General features: G+C 46.6%; 1 protein-coding gene across 1 annotated transcript in view; it reads right to left on the reverse strand.

The window, feature by feature from the left end:
- Window positions 1–16826, reverse strand: part of Med27 (mediator complex subunit 27) — a 188326-nt gene extending 171500 nt beyond the window's left edge. Inside the window, exons 1-2 of the mRNA XM_026395548.2 lie at window positions 16581–16826; window positions 14263–14407 (exon numbers count right to left, since the gene is read on the reverse strand). Coding sequence (XP_026251333.1) covers window positions 14263–14407; window positions 16581–16783 — 348 coding nt within the window. The 5' untranslated portion in view covers window positions 16784–16826. The remainder of the gene's footprint in view (window positions 1–14262; window positions 14408–16580) is intronic.
- Between the last annotated feature and the right edge of the window lie 1395 nt (window positions 16827–18221).

Consider the following 18221-nt stretch of genomic DNA (forward strand, 5'->3'; position numbering starts at 1 on the left):
GGGAAGACAGGGAGCCCAGGGAGGAGGCTGCTGCCAATGTCCTGGGGAAGGGAGGCAGCTCAGTAATTTGGCAACAAATATCTGTTATTAACAGAGGCATGGAGTCAACCATGGGAGATGCAGTCATTGGGAAGTGCCCTCTAGACTACACCAGGGTGCAGGAAGTGTCCCCGTTCCTCCAGGACCCAGGCAACTCAGCCAGGCCCTTTCCACTTTGCAACTCCTAAGAATAATGCAAGTCTGCGGAGACACCTCCACCATCCTTCCTCGAAAGCAATATGAGCACATCGCTGTGTGACTGCGGAGGACATTTCAGTGTCAGGAGGAAGTCTCAACAGGAAGGCAACATTCCCCCAAGACATCTTGCTGGAAATTACTACACTCCAGCTTTGCAAGATGAGGTCCCCAGCACAACATTTTGGCCGAGGATTCCAACAAACTGCCTGCAAGATAATGTGGTCACGCTGTCTGAGCTACTGTGAAAATGCATTCAAATCTCAATGTTTGAGTGCATCCAAGCAATTAAAATTAACACAGTATCTGTTTGAGACTAGGAAAAACAAAGGACAGGGAGTGGTGGCCTCCATAATCTAGTGCTGTTTTGTTTTGTTGTTGCTGGGTTTTTAACATTTTAAAGACGCTTGTAGCTAGCATTTTTGCTATCCAAATCAAGCCTGAAGGTGATCCAGTTAGCAGGAAAGTCTCCACCAACTCAGTGAAGTGTCTAGGGGACGGGGCACAGGAGAGGGGACTGGATAAAGACCCAAGGAGCGCCTCCCATGTGCCCGCCCTGTGCCAGGTGCACTCAATGCCAGAAACAGAAAGGTCCTCAACCCCATCTTGTAGGTGAAGAGGGTGAAACCTGGGGAGGAACCGCAGCACACAGAGCCATGGCAGAGACTTCAGAAGGAAAATGCACTCCCTCCATCACCAAATGGAGCCCTTTGGTGGTCACTTAATCACTTCCTGCTCACTAGGTCCAGTCTACCTAGAAACTTGGATCATTGTGATTCCGATCACAAGCACCACATAGGAGGCACTATTTTTAATCAATGTGTTCAACTCAGGGAAATATACTGAATTATAAAATGTGGTATTAAAAGGCAAGGTAGACAAATCTTGCTGACAGGACAACTGGATAAAGAGCAGGTGGGCAGCCAGGCAAAGGGAGGAAACACCAGCAGCAAGGACCACAGCTGACCCCCGGGAGGCACAAGGTGGGTGCAGAAGGTAAACCTCACACCGGAGCGAGAAAGGCCTCGGGCTCCCAGATCTCAAGGATATTTAAGCAGATGCAGCTGGAAGCACAGCTGTCCTCATCTATGGCTTAGCTTTCCATGGTCTCAGTGACCTGCAGTCAACAGCAGGCTGAAAATACTAAATAGAAAACTTCAGAAATGAACCATTTGCAAGTTTTAAGTTGAGTGTCATTCTGAGCAGCGTGATCAGACTGACGGGGGCACCACAGTGCCTGTGCTCCAGGAGCCCTTATTTTACTTAATAATGGACCAAAGCACAAAAGTAGTGATGCTGACAATTCAGATATGCCCAAGAGGGGCTGTGAGTGCAAGCTCTAAGTAAAAAGGTAAAAGTCTCAGCTTAATAAAGAAAGAAAAAAAATCATATGCTGAAGTTGCTAAGGTCCACCATAAGAAAAAATCTTCTATTCGTGAAATTATGAAGGAAAAAGAAACGTATGCCATTTTGCTGTCGGACCTCAAACTGCAAAAGTTACAACCTCAGTGCACGGAAAGTACTCAGTTAAGATGAAAATGGGATTAAGTTATCAGGTCCAGTAGTATCCACAGTTTCAGGCCTCCAGTGAAGTCCTGAAGTGCATCCCCTGCAGGTGAGGGAAGACACGTAAAGAGCCCGCCACTCGACGCACACAAGATGAGCAACATTTTCTTATGACAGAAACAGACCAACTGGGTCAGGTCTTAGGTCAGCAGCAGCAAGGAAGTCAGCGCCCTCACGCTGATCAAGTGATCATCCACCCCCCCACACACACACACACAAATATAAGATGTATTCTTATGTATTGTCTTGAAATCAACAACAAACAAGCACAGTCTTGGGCTGGAACAGAGTTAAGGGCAAACTAGTGACAAGCCAAGGACAAATAAACCAGAACACCATATATCGCTAGCAAGAAATCCGCATTTGCGTTCAGAGTGTTACAGAATTAAAATGCAGCAAGCTATAAAACAGGATGATATTTAAAATACTTGGACAGCCGAGGCACATCTGCCTTTATGTTCAGATACTTTTCTAATTAAGTTGCATGTGCCAGTTTTGTCACCCAGTCCTCTGTGAGTTATGTTTCTTTCTGAGAACAAGAAATAGTAAGCTAAGGCATTTAACGCCACTGGTGAAGGAATGGGTGGGACCAGCAGGAGACCCAGGAACTACTAACACCAGGTGCTTTGGGCACTGGACTCCCCTGATCAAGTCAGAGAACTGAATGAAGCTAGGCCCACAAAGGTGGGAATTCATCTGCTCTGTCCACTGTGTCTACAACAGTGCACACAGTATGTGCTCAATAAATATATACTGAATGGATGGTTTAGGTATGTCCTAGCCAACAACCCAGCACCTAAAACCAGTTTGGAAATGATTACAACTGAGTACCTGACAAAAACAGCAACCATTTTTTCACAACGGAATGCACGTGCGCGCATACACACACACACACACACACACACACACACACACACACACACATATTCAGGCTGCACATTCACTCCCCAAACTCTAACAATGAGAGGCACTGAGGACAGACACTGAACCCTGAATGCTCAGTGGGTCCAGTTGACACTGGTCTGTAATCAGAGAAGCCTACCGACTGAAAGTAACACATAGCACAATGCAGCTCTCTAATCCTAACACAGACAAATGGAGAAAAGAGTAGCTCACGAACCCAATGCTGGACTCAGCACCACTCCTGTTGAAAAGAAAGACAAAGGGGCTGGACACAGTGGCACATGCCTATAATCTTAGCAACTGAGGAGGATGAGGCAGGAGAAGTTCAAGACCCACCTTAGCAAGACCTATTACTTTCAAAAAATAATAAATAACGGCTGTGGATATACCTAGAGCAGCCCTAGACCCAATCCCCATACCACAGAAAAGAAAGGAAGGCAGCTGGGCAGGCATGGCGGTGGGGGAGGTGACACCTGTCCTGACAAAGCCATTCTTTGTTGCCCCTCCCATGCCAGAGAAGGCAGTCAGGGACTCCTGGGCAGTTCCTTTCTCTCTGATGAGTTGGCCAGCAAAGATGCAAATTACCTGCTAAGATCCCACTTTGTGGTGTCCTGAGTTTAAAGCAGGCAAGGGCACCTGTCTCTCCTGAGGCCGAGGGGACTAAATCTACTTTGCTCATGAGGCCGAGGCAATTCCCCCGGGCCATGCCCAAGCCTGGGCTGGGTCCCACACACTTAGCTGTCATGCATCCCACCTGTCCCTGGAGATTCTGTTATGTCTCATTTATGGACCACTGCTCCTGCCTCCCTCACAGTGGGTCCCTCAAGGGGAAAGGGCAGTATCTAACAGGCCTCAACAGTAAAAGAAACCTCTATTGTTCTGGACACCCACCTGGCATTCTCTTTTCAAGCTGCCAAGATACTGCTGGTCCCACTAAGAGGGCGAGCAGTGTGGCCACACACTAGTCACTCCCTCTAGAAAATGAGGTGTGATAACCTGACAGCTGAGGTTCCTGTGAGCTCTAACTCAGTCCAAGGATGAGTGTGTCTGGAAATATGTGGGGTGGTGCTCAATCACTAAGTGCTACTACGCACTAGATTCCAGTCACCCAAAGCCGACTCCACAGTCCCAACCCTGGAGAAAAAGAGACCTCGGACAGCACACAGCACAGCATGGCCAGCACATCCACCCAGAGACTGGGGGGCAAAAACAGCTTCAGTCAGCTCTGAAGAAGCGCTTTATAGGGACTGGAGGAGGAAGGAGGAAAGAATGTGCCCATAAAGCTACAGGGCACACCAGGCAGAGGGTGGCAGGCAGCAGGGACAGGCAGCTGCTCAGGTTCCTCAGGCAGCAGGGCCCCACGAACAAGGCTGGAGGAGATTTCAGAAAGCCTCCTACTCACAGGACAAGACCACAAAGGGCAGGGGGGGCGGGCAAGGACAAAAGTCACTGACTTGCCAGAACTACTAACTGAGCAAACTGTCCCTGGGGCCAAGTGAGGGTCCTGGGGAGTTCCATTCACTCTGTCAAGTCAACAAGGAAAAGCAAGCCAGAACAGCCCAGCAAAAGATTTACCAAGCAAGAAACTGCAGCAAGCTGGGCCTCCCAAAACAAATAAGTGATTGCAGCAAAGCTGGCCGCACAGAGGGAAGGCAGAATGCAGCTTCCAGAAGCCAAGGGACAGCGCAGTGAGCAGGAGGCAAAACAGATGCCCTGGCTTGGCCTCCCTTGCACCAGCAGAAAGCCTGACCCCAGCCCAGGGCAGCCTAGAGAACAGGGACGGACTTGGCACCAGCTCATGCCTGTTTCCTCTCACTTCTCCTTACCTAACAAGCACACACAGTCTGCGAAAGGTCAAGCTGAAGCAATCTGAACAGACTCCGAAGGGAAAAACACAATCTAAAAAGGAGAGAGGAAGAGAGGCCAGGGCTTCAATTTAACTGGGTTCAAATACTGTTATACTGCACACACAGAACTAGCTGACACAAATAATTACTATTCACTAAATGGCACTAGCATCCTTTTTGGGACTAGAACGGTACTTTCCTAATCAGACACTCTGAACCACCCTGTGAGATCAGTACTGTGCCCACTGGATGGTTCAACAGACTGAGGCCCTCAGGTATGTGATAACTTGGCCCGAGTCTCAGTCCTAACAGAATAAAGCTTCACCTTGTGAGGGAAACAGGCCAATAAACGAGTGGGTAAAAGCAACAACAGAGGCACATCTTAGAAGGCTTTGCTGAGGAGGTAGCGACTAGGCTGAGCCCTGAATAACTAAGAGAGAAAGGAGGGAGGACATGTGCAAAGTCCCTGGGACAAACAGATCATGGCCCCTTGGAGAACTCCAATTAATTTTTGGAACAAAATTGGCAAAAGAAGCACAGGAGTGGGAAGGAGGGAGCTGCACATTGAAATATCTGCAGACAATGACACCGCATCTGGAAAGTGCCCTAAATTACTCCAGCCCCCACCCTACCCCCCACCCAACAAGGAAAGCAGGTGGGGGAGGGAGATGAGGAAAAAAGATGGGCAAAATGCACTTGGCTGTTGAAGCAGGGGATGTGAGGGTCACTATCCAGCCCTTACTTTCGTGTGTATCTGAAATGGTCCATGACAGGAAGTTTTAGCTTTTCTGTTTCCTCAGAAAGAGGAGAGGAGGGTGGGAGGGAGGGAGGTGGCTAGTGAAGAGAGCCCTGGGCTTCCCTGAGACTGCCAATGATCAACAGGTGATGCACACACTCACCTGGGCAGCTAATCGGGTACCTGCACAACTACCCGAAGAGGCAGGACTGCTGGCCCCATGCCACAGATGAGGTGGGTCATCTGGCCACAGGTCTGACTGCTTCCAGACCCAGCTTCCTGAGCACTGTTGCTAGAATGCCTCCCAAGAGATGGAAGGAGTCGCCAAAGAGCCACAAAATCAGACTTTGACTTTATAATGATCCCTCAAGAGCTGCGGGGAGGAAGGGCAGATGGGGAGCCTGGAGCATGGCCTCAAGCCAGGACCACCGGGGCTCCGCCTGGGCAGCAGCAGGCCGAACGAAGGAGGAGCTGAGAGGCTGTGAGGAGGGAAGAGCAGAGCTCAGTCAGTGGGTCTGAAGGTTGCGCGGTGGCCATGGATGACAGTGGCATCTGGGCATGTGGCTGGACAGGGCCACCCACCACACAGAGAAGATAGGGGTGAGGGGATTTTAGTTCTGGGCTGCTTCTGTCCATGAGGCCCGTGAGCGTCTAAGGGCGGGTGTCCAGCAGGCAGTTTCATACAAAGGCTGGATCTCAGGGGAGATCTAGGCTGGTGACAGTTAGGTGTCATCTTGCATGGCTGCTAAGTGAAGCCACAGAAGCACTGATATCCCTGCAGCTCTAATCCTAGCCCAAACCACCAAGAAGAAAAGACAAGTGACAAGAGGCAGAACAAGAGACTCTTGCTGTACACAGTGGCATGCGTCCTTCCCACCAGCCTCGTGCAGCTAAGCATGAAGAAAAATGACTTCCTCTCTACCTAACATTCCAGGAAAAGAAGAGATAGTGCCCTTTTTGAGGCTCTGGTTAAAGTCTACAGAAGGTTCTGGGCAAACCACACAAACCTCACCAGTCCAAAAAAAGCTAAAAGGAAGAGAGCCAAAGAGGGTATCTGAAGAGCCCCCACAACAGAACAAGTCCTGCGGGGCTGACAGCTGCTTCTGCAGCTGCGCAGGGACAGGCCACTGAAGCTTAGGGAGAGCTCCAATCTCCCTTCCAGAAAGACAAGGAGGGGGTTCCAACCTGATTCCAGCAACAATAAAGTAACGATTCTCACAAGCCACCACTAATAAGTAAAACTTCAAAGCCTTGAAATGGAAACCATTTAAAGTACCAGGGTGTCACTTGATCTTCATCAACATTCACACCCGGTGCATTACAAGAGGCCAGAGCTGCTGGAGAACCTTTGCCAGGTAATTTTCCACTGAAGTCTTTGAGGGCAGCTGCTCTGCTCTGCCACAATGAGATGCTCTGGAGAACGGATTTCAAAAATGTTCCTGGACAAGAAGGAATGGAAAGACTCCCTCCAGGTCCTGGGTGGCTTTCATTTCGACCCAGAGGAATCCATCACTAACAGCTGGACTTCCCAAGTCAGAGCTGAAAGGGCCTTGAGAGGTCATCCAGTCCAACCTTTCAGTCCACCAACGAGATGCAGAACCTGGAGGAGTAAGGCGACTGGCATGAAGTCACCCAGCTGGGCCAGGGACGGCCAAGACTAAACATCAGTCTCCGGAATACTCTGCCCAGTGTCCCAGAACACACACGACCTGACAGAAGTGCTGCCATTGGGATCAAACTGCACATTCACCCGCAAGCACTGCTCTAGGCACCACGAATGTGCTAGGCTCCCTCACCCCAAACGACCCACAGGCAAAAGTGCCATGGCCCACCTGCAGCAGCTAGATAGGCTAAGCACAGGCAGGTGGCACCCTTCACCCTATCACAAAGCTCAAGAGATGACTCCACCGCCCTGCTGGGAAAAGGCACCCAAGTGACACCATGGACATGATCCAAACTGGGTTTTATGCTCAAACCATTTCCTAAAGAAACAAACAAACAAAAACCTAAAAACCCTACAGGGGTCCACAGCACTTTTTCCCACCAGGTGAGAGGACTACTGGACCCATCAGAATTCCAGTTCCTGGGAAGAAGGTCTTATACTCCTCAATTTTGAAGGGATGATCTGCCTGAAGTGGATGTACCCTTCTCCCCTCCTCTGCAGTCTTCTCATCCCACCTTGCAGTTCTCCCAGGGCCCTCCCCCATCTTTACTGCCCTCATTCCCAACTCCCCACCAAAACTCCCAGTTGCTCACTCCCAGCCAGGCTTCCCTCACCTCCAGCCAGTCTTTCTGCGGAAAGGACCACATCCTTCTGCAGTCTAGCTGCAGAATGCACACCTAAGCTGTTACCTGTCTCAGTCTTACAGGGTCTAGAAGTCCAGGAGACTTGTTTCATTTCATTGTTTCTTCTATTTGTTTGTCTTACTCTGTTATTTTCATAATGGCTCCTGGGGTGTCAGGGTTTGAGGGTGGGAGGAAAGAGGAAGGTATGGAGTTCAAGGTACCAGAGCAGCCCATACTGCAGTCAAACCACCACACTATGGCAAGTCCACTCTGAGTGGGTGCTATCAAGACGAAGTGTTACCAGCCATGCTCAGGCTTCCCCAGGGAGGCACTGTCACCTACAGGAATCTGATTTGAAGAACATCTAGAGGACAGACCAAAGTGAAAGGTGGGAGACCTGGTGATGGATGGAGGCCACTGGGATGGCAGTCCCTAAGTATTGGGATACTGCCACCAGCCTCTAGGGAGTATCTACCCTGTGCTGGTTAAGTGCTGTGCTTTTGATACACTTCTGAAACACCCCCATCTTCAAGAAGAGAAACCGAGACCCAGAGTCGGCCTCCCAGCTATCAGGCAGGAGAGCTGGGACAGGAGCCAAGGTGGTCCAGCTCTGGAGCCCATGCTCATAAGCATGGAGCACATGCCTCCATGAATGTACTTGCTACCATCACACCTGGTGATACCAGAACACACACATACACGCTGCCACCGCCTGGTGACGCAACCATCATTTATTTGGCACTCACTCTCTGAGAGTCAGCCTAATGCTGCTATTGCTTGTTGTTGCTTTTGCAGAGCTGGGGGTGGAATCCCAGGACCTCACACACATACAGCAGGTACTGTACCACTGAGCTACATCAGCAACTCACTCCATCAGTCTCTTGGGGTTGTTCCACTTGGTGGACTACTGAGAACTCCTCCTAAGGCACACTGCATGCATAATCTCACTCAATCTTTACTACAACCCTATTAGACAAATATTCCCCACTGTATGAATGAGGGCACTGATGCTCAAAAATAATTTTTTCCCTCAGTCAAGACACTGCAAAAGCACAGCACTTTTTGAGGGTGGGAGGAAAGATCAGATCTTAGGTAGTCTGGCTGCAGAATGCACACCTAAGCTATTACCTGTCTCAATCTTACAGGGTCTAGAAGTCCAAGAGACTTGTTTTATTCCATTGTTTCTTCTGTTTGTTTTATTCTGTTATTTTCATAATGGCTCCCAGGTGTCAGGGTTTGAGGGTGGGAGAGAAGAGGAAGGTATGGGGTTCAAGGCTAACCAGAGCAGCCCATATTGCAGTCAAACCCACCACACTATAGCAAGTCCACTCTGAGTGGGTGCTATCAAGAAGGATTTAGGAGAAAGAGCACCTGTAACAATGGTACCTGAAGCTGGGTGTGGTGGTGCACAACTGAAATCCCAGCAGCTCAGGAGGCTGGTGCAGGAGCATCATAAGTTCAAGGTCAGCCCCAGCAATTTAGTGAGGCCCTAAGCACATTGGAAAGACCCTGTCTCAAAATAAAAAGTCTGGGGATATACCTCAGTGATAGAATATCCCAGGTTCAGTTCCTACTACTCCCCAAAAAAGAAAGAATGGTACCTGAACAAAGATAATCCAGAACACTGACTGGTCCTAAAGTCTTGATGACTAAGCTTTGAAAGCATCTAAGTGACTTTCTTTTCTATTACATCCTGAATGGATCGGTGTTCCCTAAACATGGATCAGCTATGCAGAGAGAACAAGTTAGAGATGGGCCTGGTGGTCAGGAAAACAACAGGAACACAAGTGAGTTCTCGTGAAACAACCCCAAGATCGATGGCATCAACTCTGCCCTTTCTAGACAGTGTTTTCATTGTTGTCAATGCGACAGCTGCCACAGAACACCTAGTATAGGTGTAGTTGCTCAAATCAGCCTGACTTAGTCACTCCAAGAGACTTCTACCAAGTCCCATCCCCTCCTAAGCACTGGCTGTTGACTCGGCTCACTTTGCAGGGCACAACAGTGACAAACGACATGGATGAAACTGCCAACCTCAGATCTCAAAGACCTTACCATCACCACCAACCTAGCCCTATCCTTCCAAATTACCAGCCCTGGTCATCATCACACTATCTCAGTTTTTTCTCATCTATCAACAGCATTAGACTTCCCAGTAATGGCTGAAAATGGAAACGCCCTTACTGTACTTCATCAAAAATACAAGCACACAAGCCACCAAAGGAGGTATAAATTAAAAATTCCACACAAAAATCTTTTATTTATTCTTTCATTCATTCAGTTAATTTTAATTTCATACTTACTGTGTACAGTAGTCTTACTAGATGCCAGCAACTCCAAACAAGGAACAAGAGGGGGGCCACGGTACCTCTCTTCTTCTCTAGCTTACCCTTAAAAGAGGACAAGGTCCCTACAGGAAAAGCTCAGTACTGCACTGTAGAACACTTGCAACCCTGTCCACTCCAGGATGCAAAAACAGGAAGAGCACCTTCAAACATGGGTGTGGGGACAAACACCACAGTAACATATAGTTCCGGAGTAACTAGATGCTGATAACAGTTCAGGAGGATAGAATGAAGCAAATATCTTCAGAGTTTCAAGCAACTATATCTGAAAAAGAAATGTTCTATTTAAAAAAAAAAAAAAAGCATAGTAAAAATAAATGGGATAGCAACAGTATCTTACACTGGGCCCATGCTAACCCCAGCAGAAAGTGATGCTCTGGGGGACTTTGTTGCTCCCAGCATCACCAGGGAAATGCAAAGACCTAGTCTGATTTTCCAGGCAAATACAGTTGGCTCCCTATCTGTGGTCTGCCCATTGAAGATTTGGGAAACTGCTAATGGAAAATACTGCATCAGTACTAAAAATGTTCAAATTTTTTTCCATCATCACCTAAACAATATAGCATAGCAACTATTTACATAGTCCATACATTGTATTAAGCTTTATAAGTCATCTAGAGAGGATTTAAAGCCTATGGAAGGAGCCAGATACATCAGCGCATCAACCCATAATCACAGCTACCGGGGAGGCTAAGGTGGGAAGACCACTTGAACTCAAGTTCAAGGCCAGTCTGGGCAACACTGCATATGGAAGGATATGTGTATGTTATATGCAAATATAACCATTTCATATAAGGGACTTAAGCAACGGAGGATTTTGGCATCCTGGAGATTGGGGGACTCCTGCAAGCAATCTTTCCACAGACACTAAGGGACAACTTTATATGATTAGCCTATTGCCACAAATAAATAAAGTCAAGGCTGAAATTAAAGCCTGGTGACAGGACACTGAGAACAAGAGAAAGGGACCTTCATGGTAAATCTGGCCTAACCCTAAGCAAGTTGGAACATAATAAGCAACAAAGGCTTATTTTATTTTATAGCAAGAGTAGTGTTGATGCCAATTATTTTTTGCCCTAGTCAAGAGAGCCTGTCATCCTTCTACAGAACAATTATCTATAGGTGCATAATAGTTAAAAGCTAAATTCTTTCTCCAGTTCAGCACAGGAAAAGTGCTGCTCAAAGCTATTTGACATCATTTACTAAATTAGATTAATTTTTAAATGTGTTATTCTAACAATTATACCAACTCCATGTAATTATTATTCCAACTGACTTTACAAAAATTACAAAAATCCCCTAAAGAAAATAATTAGTCATTAGGCATGCATGAGACTTTTCTATGGCCAACAGCACATAAAACAGAAAGTTCACCACATAACGGGCGGTGTCAAAGCCTTCCCCACACTTCCTTCAATTCTTAGCCAATAGCGCAGAAAGCTGACATTGGCAAGTTACCCCAAACTTCACTTAATATATTAATGCACTTACTGGTTTCAAATCTTTGAGGGTAAAATGATGAATGGTGAAAGCTTGAGCAATTAAAAAGCTCTTTTCATTTGCAAGAGAAGATAAACACACATAATTAATTGTTTGCCTCTTTATGAGGCCAGCTGGAAACTGGAATGCTAGCTTATTTCTCCAGGCTATTTCTTGAGTTTATTTATACAGAATCCTTGTCCTGTTCTTCCTCTTCTTTCTGGGTCTCACGGATTCTTTTAATCCACCTTAATTCCTTCCCAGTGTAAGGTAAGGCATAAACAACAGTCACATAGGAAATTACCTACTATAACACAAATAACAAACAGGCTTTCCCTGCAGCCCTCCTATAAGTAACTGGCAATGAGCAGAGTTGAAGGATTCTGAGCCAACACACACAGTCTCAGCAGGAAAGAAGCAATGGTTGATTAGTGATGTCTGTCCTGGAAAGAGTAATAGCCTGAGGACCCAGGTACTATGCATTTGTTGTCATCTCCATTCTTTGTTAAAGCTTTGAAAATTAGGAAAAAACACACAGATTGAATGAATAAAATGTAACGTGAACTCTTTCTTGGATGCAACCAAAAGGGGAAAAATTGTTTTCTATAGTTGAAAACCTTAAACCAAATAAGACTAACCATCAAGTTTTAGAAAGGGGGGGGGGGACAACAAACTAAGTTAGGAAATCCAAATTTTAGTCCAGCTGGGGAGCTGGGAAGAGGCAGTTCACCTCTGATGGGCCTCCATTTTCTGGGCCCTCCCCGAAAGACTCAATCTTCTGACTATACTCTGCTTGTGGCACTAGGAAACTGGTGAAAGAATACAGTTACTTTGTAGGAGCATCACCTCATCAGACTGGAGACATGCCTAAAACTCCACATCTGCTCACATTTGTATGGTATTCATCACCTGTATTTTTAACCTGTAGCATCTAAGGCAAGAGGTTCCATATACATAATATTTTTTCTTTTCCACCTTGGGGCAAGGGTGAGGATCACAGACTTCTATTTTAATAGCTGAGCAATTAAAATTAGTGAATTTAAAAAAAATTAAACAACCTTCACTCAAATGTTCAGTGTCATCATGTCAACATAATACCAGTTGCTTCCCGTGTAGGTCCCTGTAACTCATACTTCTGATATCAGCCTACATCTTCCCATCACTGAAAAGTCCTCATCACTCTAAACATCTTTCAAGAACTTTACCCCCATGACACATCAAAGTGACTTCCTTATCCCAACACCAAAAATCAAGACATTCTATAAGGCATCCAACCAGACTAAATCCACACCATGAACCTACTGACCAGATTGCACCAATCACCAGGAAAACTCATGCAGATGACCAAGAGCATACCTGGGAGAAGCAGAAAGCTCTCCCAGAACAGTCTGAGGGCAGGGCTATGGGCTAGGACAGTGCCATGTCCCAACAACTACATAGACATCTATAATTTTTTTGTCTGCCTGATCCCCTCTGCTATGGTTTGGTTATGTTCAAATGTGTCCTCCAAAGGGTCAAGTGTTTCAAACTTAGTCCTCAGTGCGGCAATGATGGTGTGGAACCTTTAAGACATGGGAGCCTAGTAGGAGGTCCTCAAGCCAAATGAGGACACGCCCTCAGAAGAGACTATGGGAGCCCAGCCTCTCTGTCTTTCTGTCTGATGAGGTGATCTATTTATCTCATGTGTGTTCCCACTGTTATGATGCCATCCACCCTGAGATTCTCACCAGAGTCGGGCCAAGGCCAGCACCTTGCCCTTGAGCTCCTAAACTGAAAGCTAAACACAATTCTTTTCTTTATAAAGTTGGCCTGCTTCTGGTATTTCACTATAAAAAAGAAAAATGAATTAATCGACTGTCTTTTTTGGTAACTGCCCAACTCCAATCCCAAGCTTCCTATCCTCCAGGAGATCCAAGCTGAGAAGCCCATCAGGGTTAAACGCATGTCTCTGAGGACACCGATCAAGCAGGGCAAGGATCCTTTCTCAAGACCTGATGTAGGCTCTGGGAGATCTTCAGGTTTAAGGGTTGCTCATACCTAAAACGCCAGGCCATCTTTTCCAGCACCTGAAGAATATCACACCAACAATAGAGAAGGCCTTCAGGAAGCAAGAGTGTGCAGATTCCTGCCACACCACCTGCACACCCTGCTCCTCATGAGCTCAGCCTAATACCACAAACTCCCTGAACATTTTGGTTCCCTTACCCAATAAAGCCTTCTCCAAACCTCAGGTTTTTTGCAGAGTTTTTGTTTTGTTTTCTAGCTCCCTATCAACAGGAAAACAAACACAGGCAACAACACATAGCAGACAAACAAAAGGAACTCATCCGTCAACAAACTGTTTCCCGGCTTATGAGCCTAACTGCTCCTGTTATTTTTAGACTACAGTTTTCCCTTTACAGTTATTTAAAACAATTAGCAAATAATCTAACAAACAGCATGCTAGAGATGTTGTTCCATCCATGACCAGACAATGATACACAGGAACAAAAACAATGTGAGTGGCTAAACATTTAGACCCCAGTCCTTACCCTTCTGGGTGTCATAAACTCCTCTTAAGAATCTGGTGAACACTACGATACCTTCCTCAGGCAAGAATGCACACACCCCAACATCAAAAGCTTATGAAAGCTGCTCCCTACACTCAACCTGATTAAATGTAATCAATCACCTGGGCATCACTATCAGTCCTCAGACTTAAAGGACTACAAAATAGCTTACAGGAAAATTCTAAAATTTCCAACTCTATAACACTATATTAATCAAAATTTTAAAAAAATAAAAACTTATCCTCACTCTCTGCGTTTATGAAAGACAAGAACGATTGGCTTTTGCTCTATTAACTCCATTTATGATGTCTCCTTACCTTGTTGGACCATTTATATGCTTGCAGGAGTTGACTATAGAGGGGAGTTTTGTCCTGCACGGGATCCAGACTTAACAGCCCACTGTTATGAAGAGGATGGTTCTCAGACGGCTTGCCTACCAAGTTGCTCAGACGTTCCAATTCACTGGAAAATAAATAAATAAAGCAAATAAACCTGAGTTCACTTAACTCCAGAGAAGCAGACCACACTGGCTAAAGGCTGCTCTCCAAAGCATCCATCAGAGAGCCTGGCAGTGGCACATCTATTGTACCAGAGACTGGGGAAGCTGAGGCAGGAGGATCACAAGTTCCAGGCCAGTCTCAGCAACTTGAAGAGGCCCTAAGCAATTCAGCGAGACCCTGTCTCTAAATAAAAGAAGAGCTCAGAAGTAGCTCAGTGGTTAAGCACCCCGGTACCGAAACAAAACAAAAAATTAGGGACAACCAAGAAAACCCCATTATGGGATTTTATCTTAATTTTAAAAAGGGCTCCCTGGTGCTGTTGCAAAGGAGAAAAAAGGTTAAGGGTACAAAACTCAGCAAGACTGCTGAAATGAGGATTTAACAACTCGAATTAAGTCTCCGCGGTAGGAGGAGACTTTCTGGAATTTTGCAATGTGGTACAACATTGCCTCTCACTAAGGGTTTTGAGACCCACGTGCAGATCCCTGCATTTGGCAGAACAGCAAGTACCTGAATAAATGATGATTATTTATCATTCACATAGGGATATATTTGTACATGATGCTTCACAGATGGTAACACTTAGCAAAACAAAGAAGAGATAAAATAAACAAATGGGATGGGAAGGCACCACAAAGGGGGCCATGTCAAACAAACACACTTCAGTCTAGCAGGAAAACTCTGGAGAAGCTAGAGAAAGTGAGCCAACAGCAAAAGCAAAAGCACATTGCAGGAGCATGTACTTAGAAGCCAGTCCCCAACTGCCAACAAAAGACTAAGCACACAGCTTCTCACACTACATTCTTTCCAGAACCTTCAGCTTCCTTCTCCTTGACACTACTGTACAAAGATTTAAGAAAGCAAAAGGGTAATGTTAACATTTTTAAAGTTTCTAAAATGGTGAAAGGTTATAATACCTTGACAATTGCAAAGGAAAGCAAATATAAAAAATATGGAAATGGAAGCAAAGAACCACCACCCAGGAAATTCCCTCAAGTAGGGAAAGTATTAACTGGCGCTGGGTACCACACCTAAGAACAAGAAGTGGATGTGGCAGCTGAGGAGGGGGATATGATTTATGGCAACTACTGAAGATGGGGTAAAGGTATCCTTCATTTGGCCACCTTCTATCCCAACTCTTTTTGCTCTGTTACTAAGGAGACCAAATTGGAAAAAAAAAAAAAAAAATCTGGGCTGAGGATTATTTCAATGGTAAAATACCTGCCCAGCATGCTTAAGGTCCTTGGTTTGATCCCTAGCACCACCAAAACAAAAAATAATCCAGCCAGGAATCTTCCTGGGAAGCACTAACTCCCTTAAAAAAGGAAAGGCAAGTTTGGGACCTAGGGACCTAAGCATCAAGTACCTACCATGTGCCTGGCATTTTACAAACATCTACTCATTTAATTCTTATGAATCAAGATTCAAAGCAGAAGAAGGTACTTTAAGAAAGACGGGCATTTATGATCCCTAGCCCTAAAGGACCACAAATTAAGAGTTGCTGGGGGCAGGGGTTCGCTTAAGTGAACAGGCTAGCTAACAATTACAGATCAGGTCGCTACTGAATAAGATCTGCTGAACAGGACCAATCAAGGAGCAGTGACAGTGCTGGACAGGTGGTTGAGGAGGAGCAGAGGAAGAAGGAACGACAGATCAGGGCCTGTTTTGTCATGTTGGGAGTGAGGTGAGGTACAACTCATGAATTCAAGGTTCGAGAGCGAGCAACTGGGTCAATCAGTTCCAATGCACTCACCTGGGTCTGAGCAGTGTTGGTCAGGTCCTGTGCGGACTTTCAGCACAGTCTGACCAGACACCACTGGGAGCAGAGGGCCTACAGGTGGGAAACCTGCTAAGCTCGGAGGAGAGGTGGAAGTTCTGCGAAGAGCACGCCGCCTCTTCAGGAACGGACCACCAGAGCCGAGATGAGGGAGGCGGGAAACAGCCAGGACTAGGGAGCCCGGAGAATGGAGACTGGGAGGCGGGGCCCGGGGTCAGGGGTCCCCGAGGGGCTGGCAGAGACCGGAGAGGACGGCGCAAACGGAAGGGGAACAGCCCTGACCCGGAGGACTCGCGAGGGGTGGGCGCTGCCTGGGGATGGGTCGGGTGCCCGAGCCGGCCCCTCGGCCGGTACCTACTTGAGGTCCCGGTTGACCGAATGCAAGTTGTCCTGGAAGTGCGCGATAAAGGCCTTCTCCCGGCCCTCCAGCGTCTCCTTGTTCCGCATGCCATCTTTCAGGCAGTCGAACACCCTGCTCACGCTGGAACGCAGCGCCTGGATGGCACTGATGGCCTGGGCGAAGGCCTCCAGGTTCACCCCGACGCTCAAGACGTCCGCCATAACTCCGCCCCCGCGGACCCTCCTGGTCGGCTGCGCGCGCCGCGCCGCGCGCGCTGATGACGTCGCAGGGCCGCCGGGAAGTGAAGTACTCGCGGGCCCCGCCCACTCCGCTGGGGCGTGGCCGGGAGAGCTGCCAGGGCTCAGGGCCGGCAGGCTGCACGCTGCACTTGCTCATTGGTGGGCCGCGAGGAGAGCTCGAGCGTTTCCCCAAGCTTGTTCTTTTGGGAGTCACGTAGAAAATAATTGCTCGGAAGAATGAAGTCCCGGAGTCAAGGATTATAACCCACTGGATAAAATGAGTCCATGTTCATAAATAAGGTGGTGGTGGGGTTCTCCCAATTGTGGTATGCTAAAATAATAAATGTCAAAGGAATTTTGAAATTAAAAAATCGCCACTTGGCAGTCGTTCAAATAATAAACTCAGGAATCAACAGATGCTAAAACTTGTGGGTAAAAGTGTGAAAAAAATTACAGGATATTTGCATAGTCTCAAAATACATATTAATTAAGAAGGGAGAATTAATAGTTCAATAATTTGCTTCTGGACATATACCCAAAAGAGTTAAAAACTGGGTCTCTAAGAGGTCATTGTACACCCATGTTCTTGACAGCATAGCTCACAATAGCCAAAGAGTGGAAGCAACCCAAATGTCCATCAACCAGCCGGTAAACAAGATGTGGCATCTCCAAACAATAGAACATTATCTAGCCTTACTAAGGAAGGAAATTTGGACACATGCTAATCAGATGAAAATCTCAGGTCCGTAGGTTAGTTGATAGTATTTTATCAAGGATATTCATGAATGAAACTTCAGGACATTATGTTATGTTAAATAAGGCAGTCACAAAAACACAAATACTCTATGACTTTTTTACAAGAAGAGCTTAGAGTTGTCACAATCATGTGGATAAAAAGTAACTTGGTGGCCACCAAGGACTGGTTTTCAGTGAAGCCTATACCTTTGGGGAAAAAAAATAGGTTGTAGAAGGAAGATTGGGATTTAAACAAAACCAACAATACACTTTTGGCTCTGTGGAAGGTGAAGCCATCTTCTTTCTTGGTCTTGTCCACTATGGACAGGTTTGTGAAAGTGTGTTGTCCTTTGTTACTAGAGTGCACCTGCCCAAGTCCTCGTGTTTGTCCCTTAGAGGAGCTGAGCTTGCACATCTTGGAGCAGAGAAGGTGGGAACAGGAGTTATGCTGTGATGGTGACCTTCAGCCTGCCTTTGTGTCTCGGGGAGGAGAGTTTTCTGGGTTTCCTAGAGGCAGTAACATGAGTCATAGGGACAAGGGCTTCCATGTAATATTGCAGCACAATATTGGCAGATGCAGACTTGGAAAAGTTCTGTGGGTGGATGTGGTGTGGTCACAGAGCCGTGTGAATGTAGTAATTCCACTGAACTGGACACCCAAGATAATTAAAGTGGTAAATTTTGT

Source organism: Urocitellus parryii, chromosome 4 (genome assembly GCF_045843805.1).
Source record: "Urocitellus parryii isolate mUroPar1 chromosome 4, mUroPar1.hap1, whole genome shotgun sequence".
NCBI lineage: Eukaryota > Metazoa > Chordata > Mammalia > Rodentia > Sciuridae > Urocitellus > Urocitellus parryii.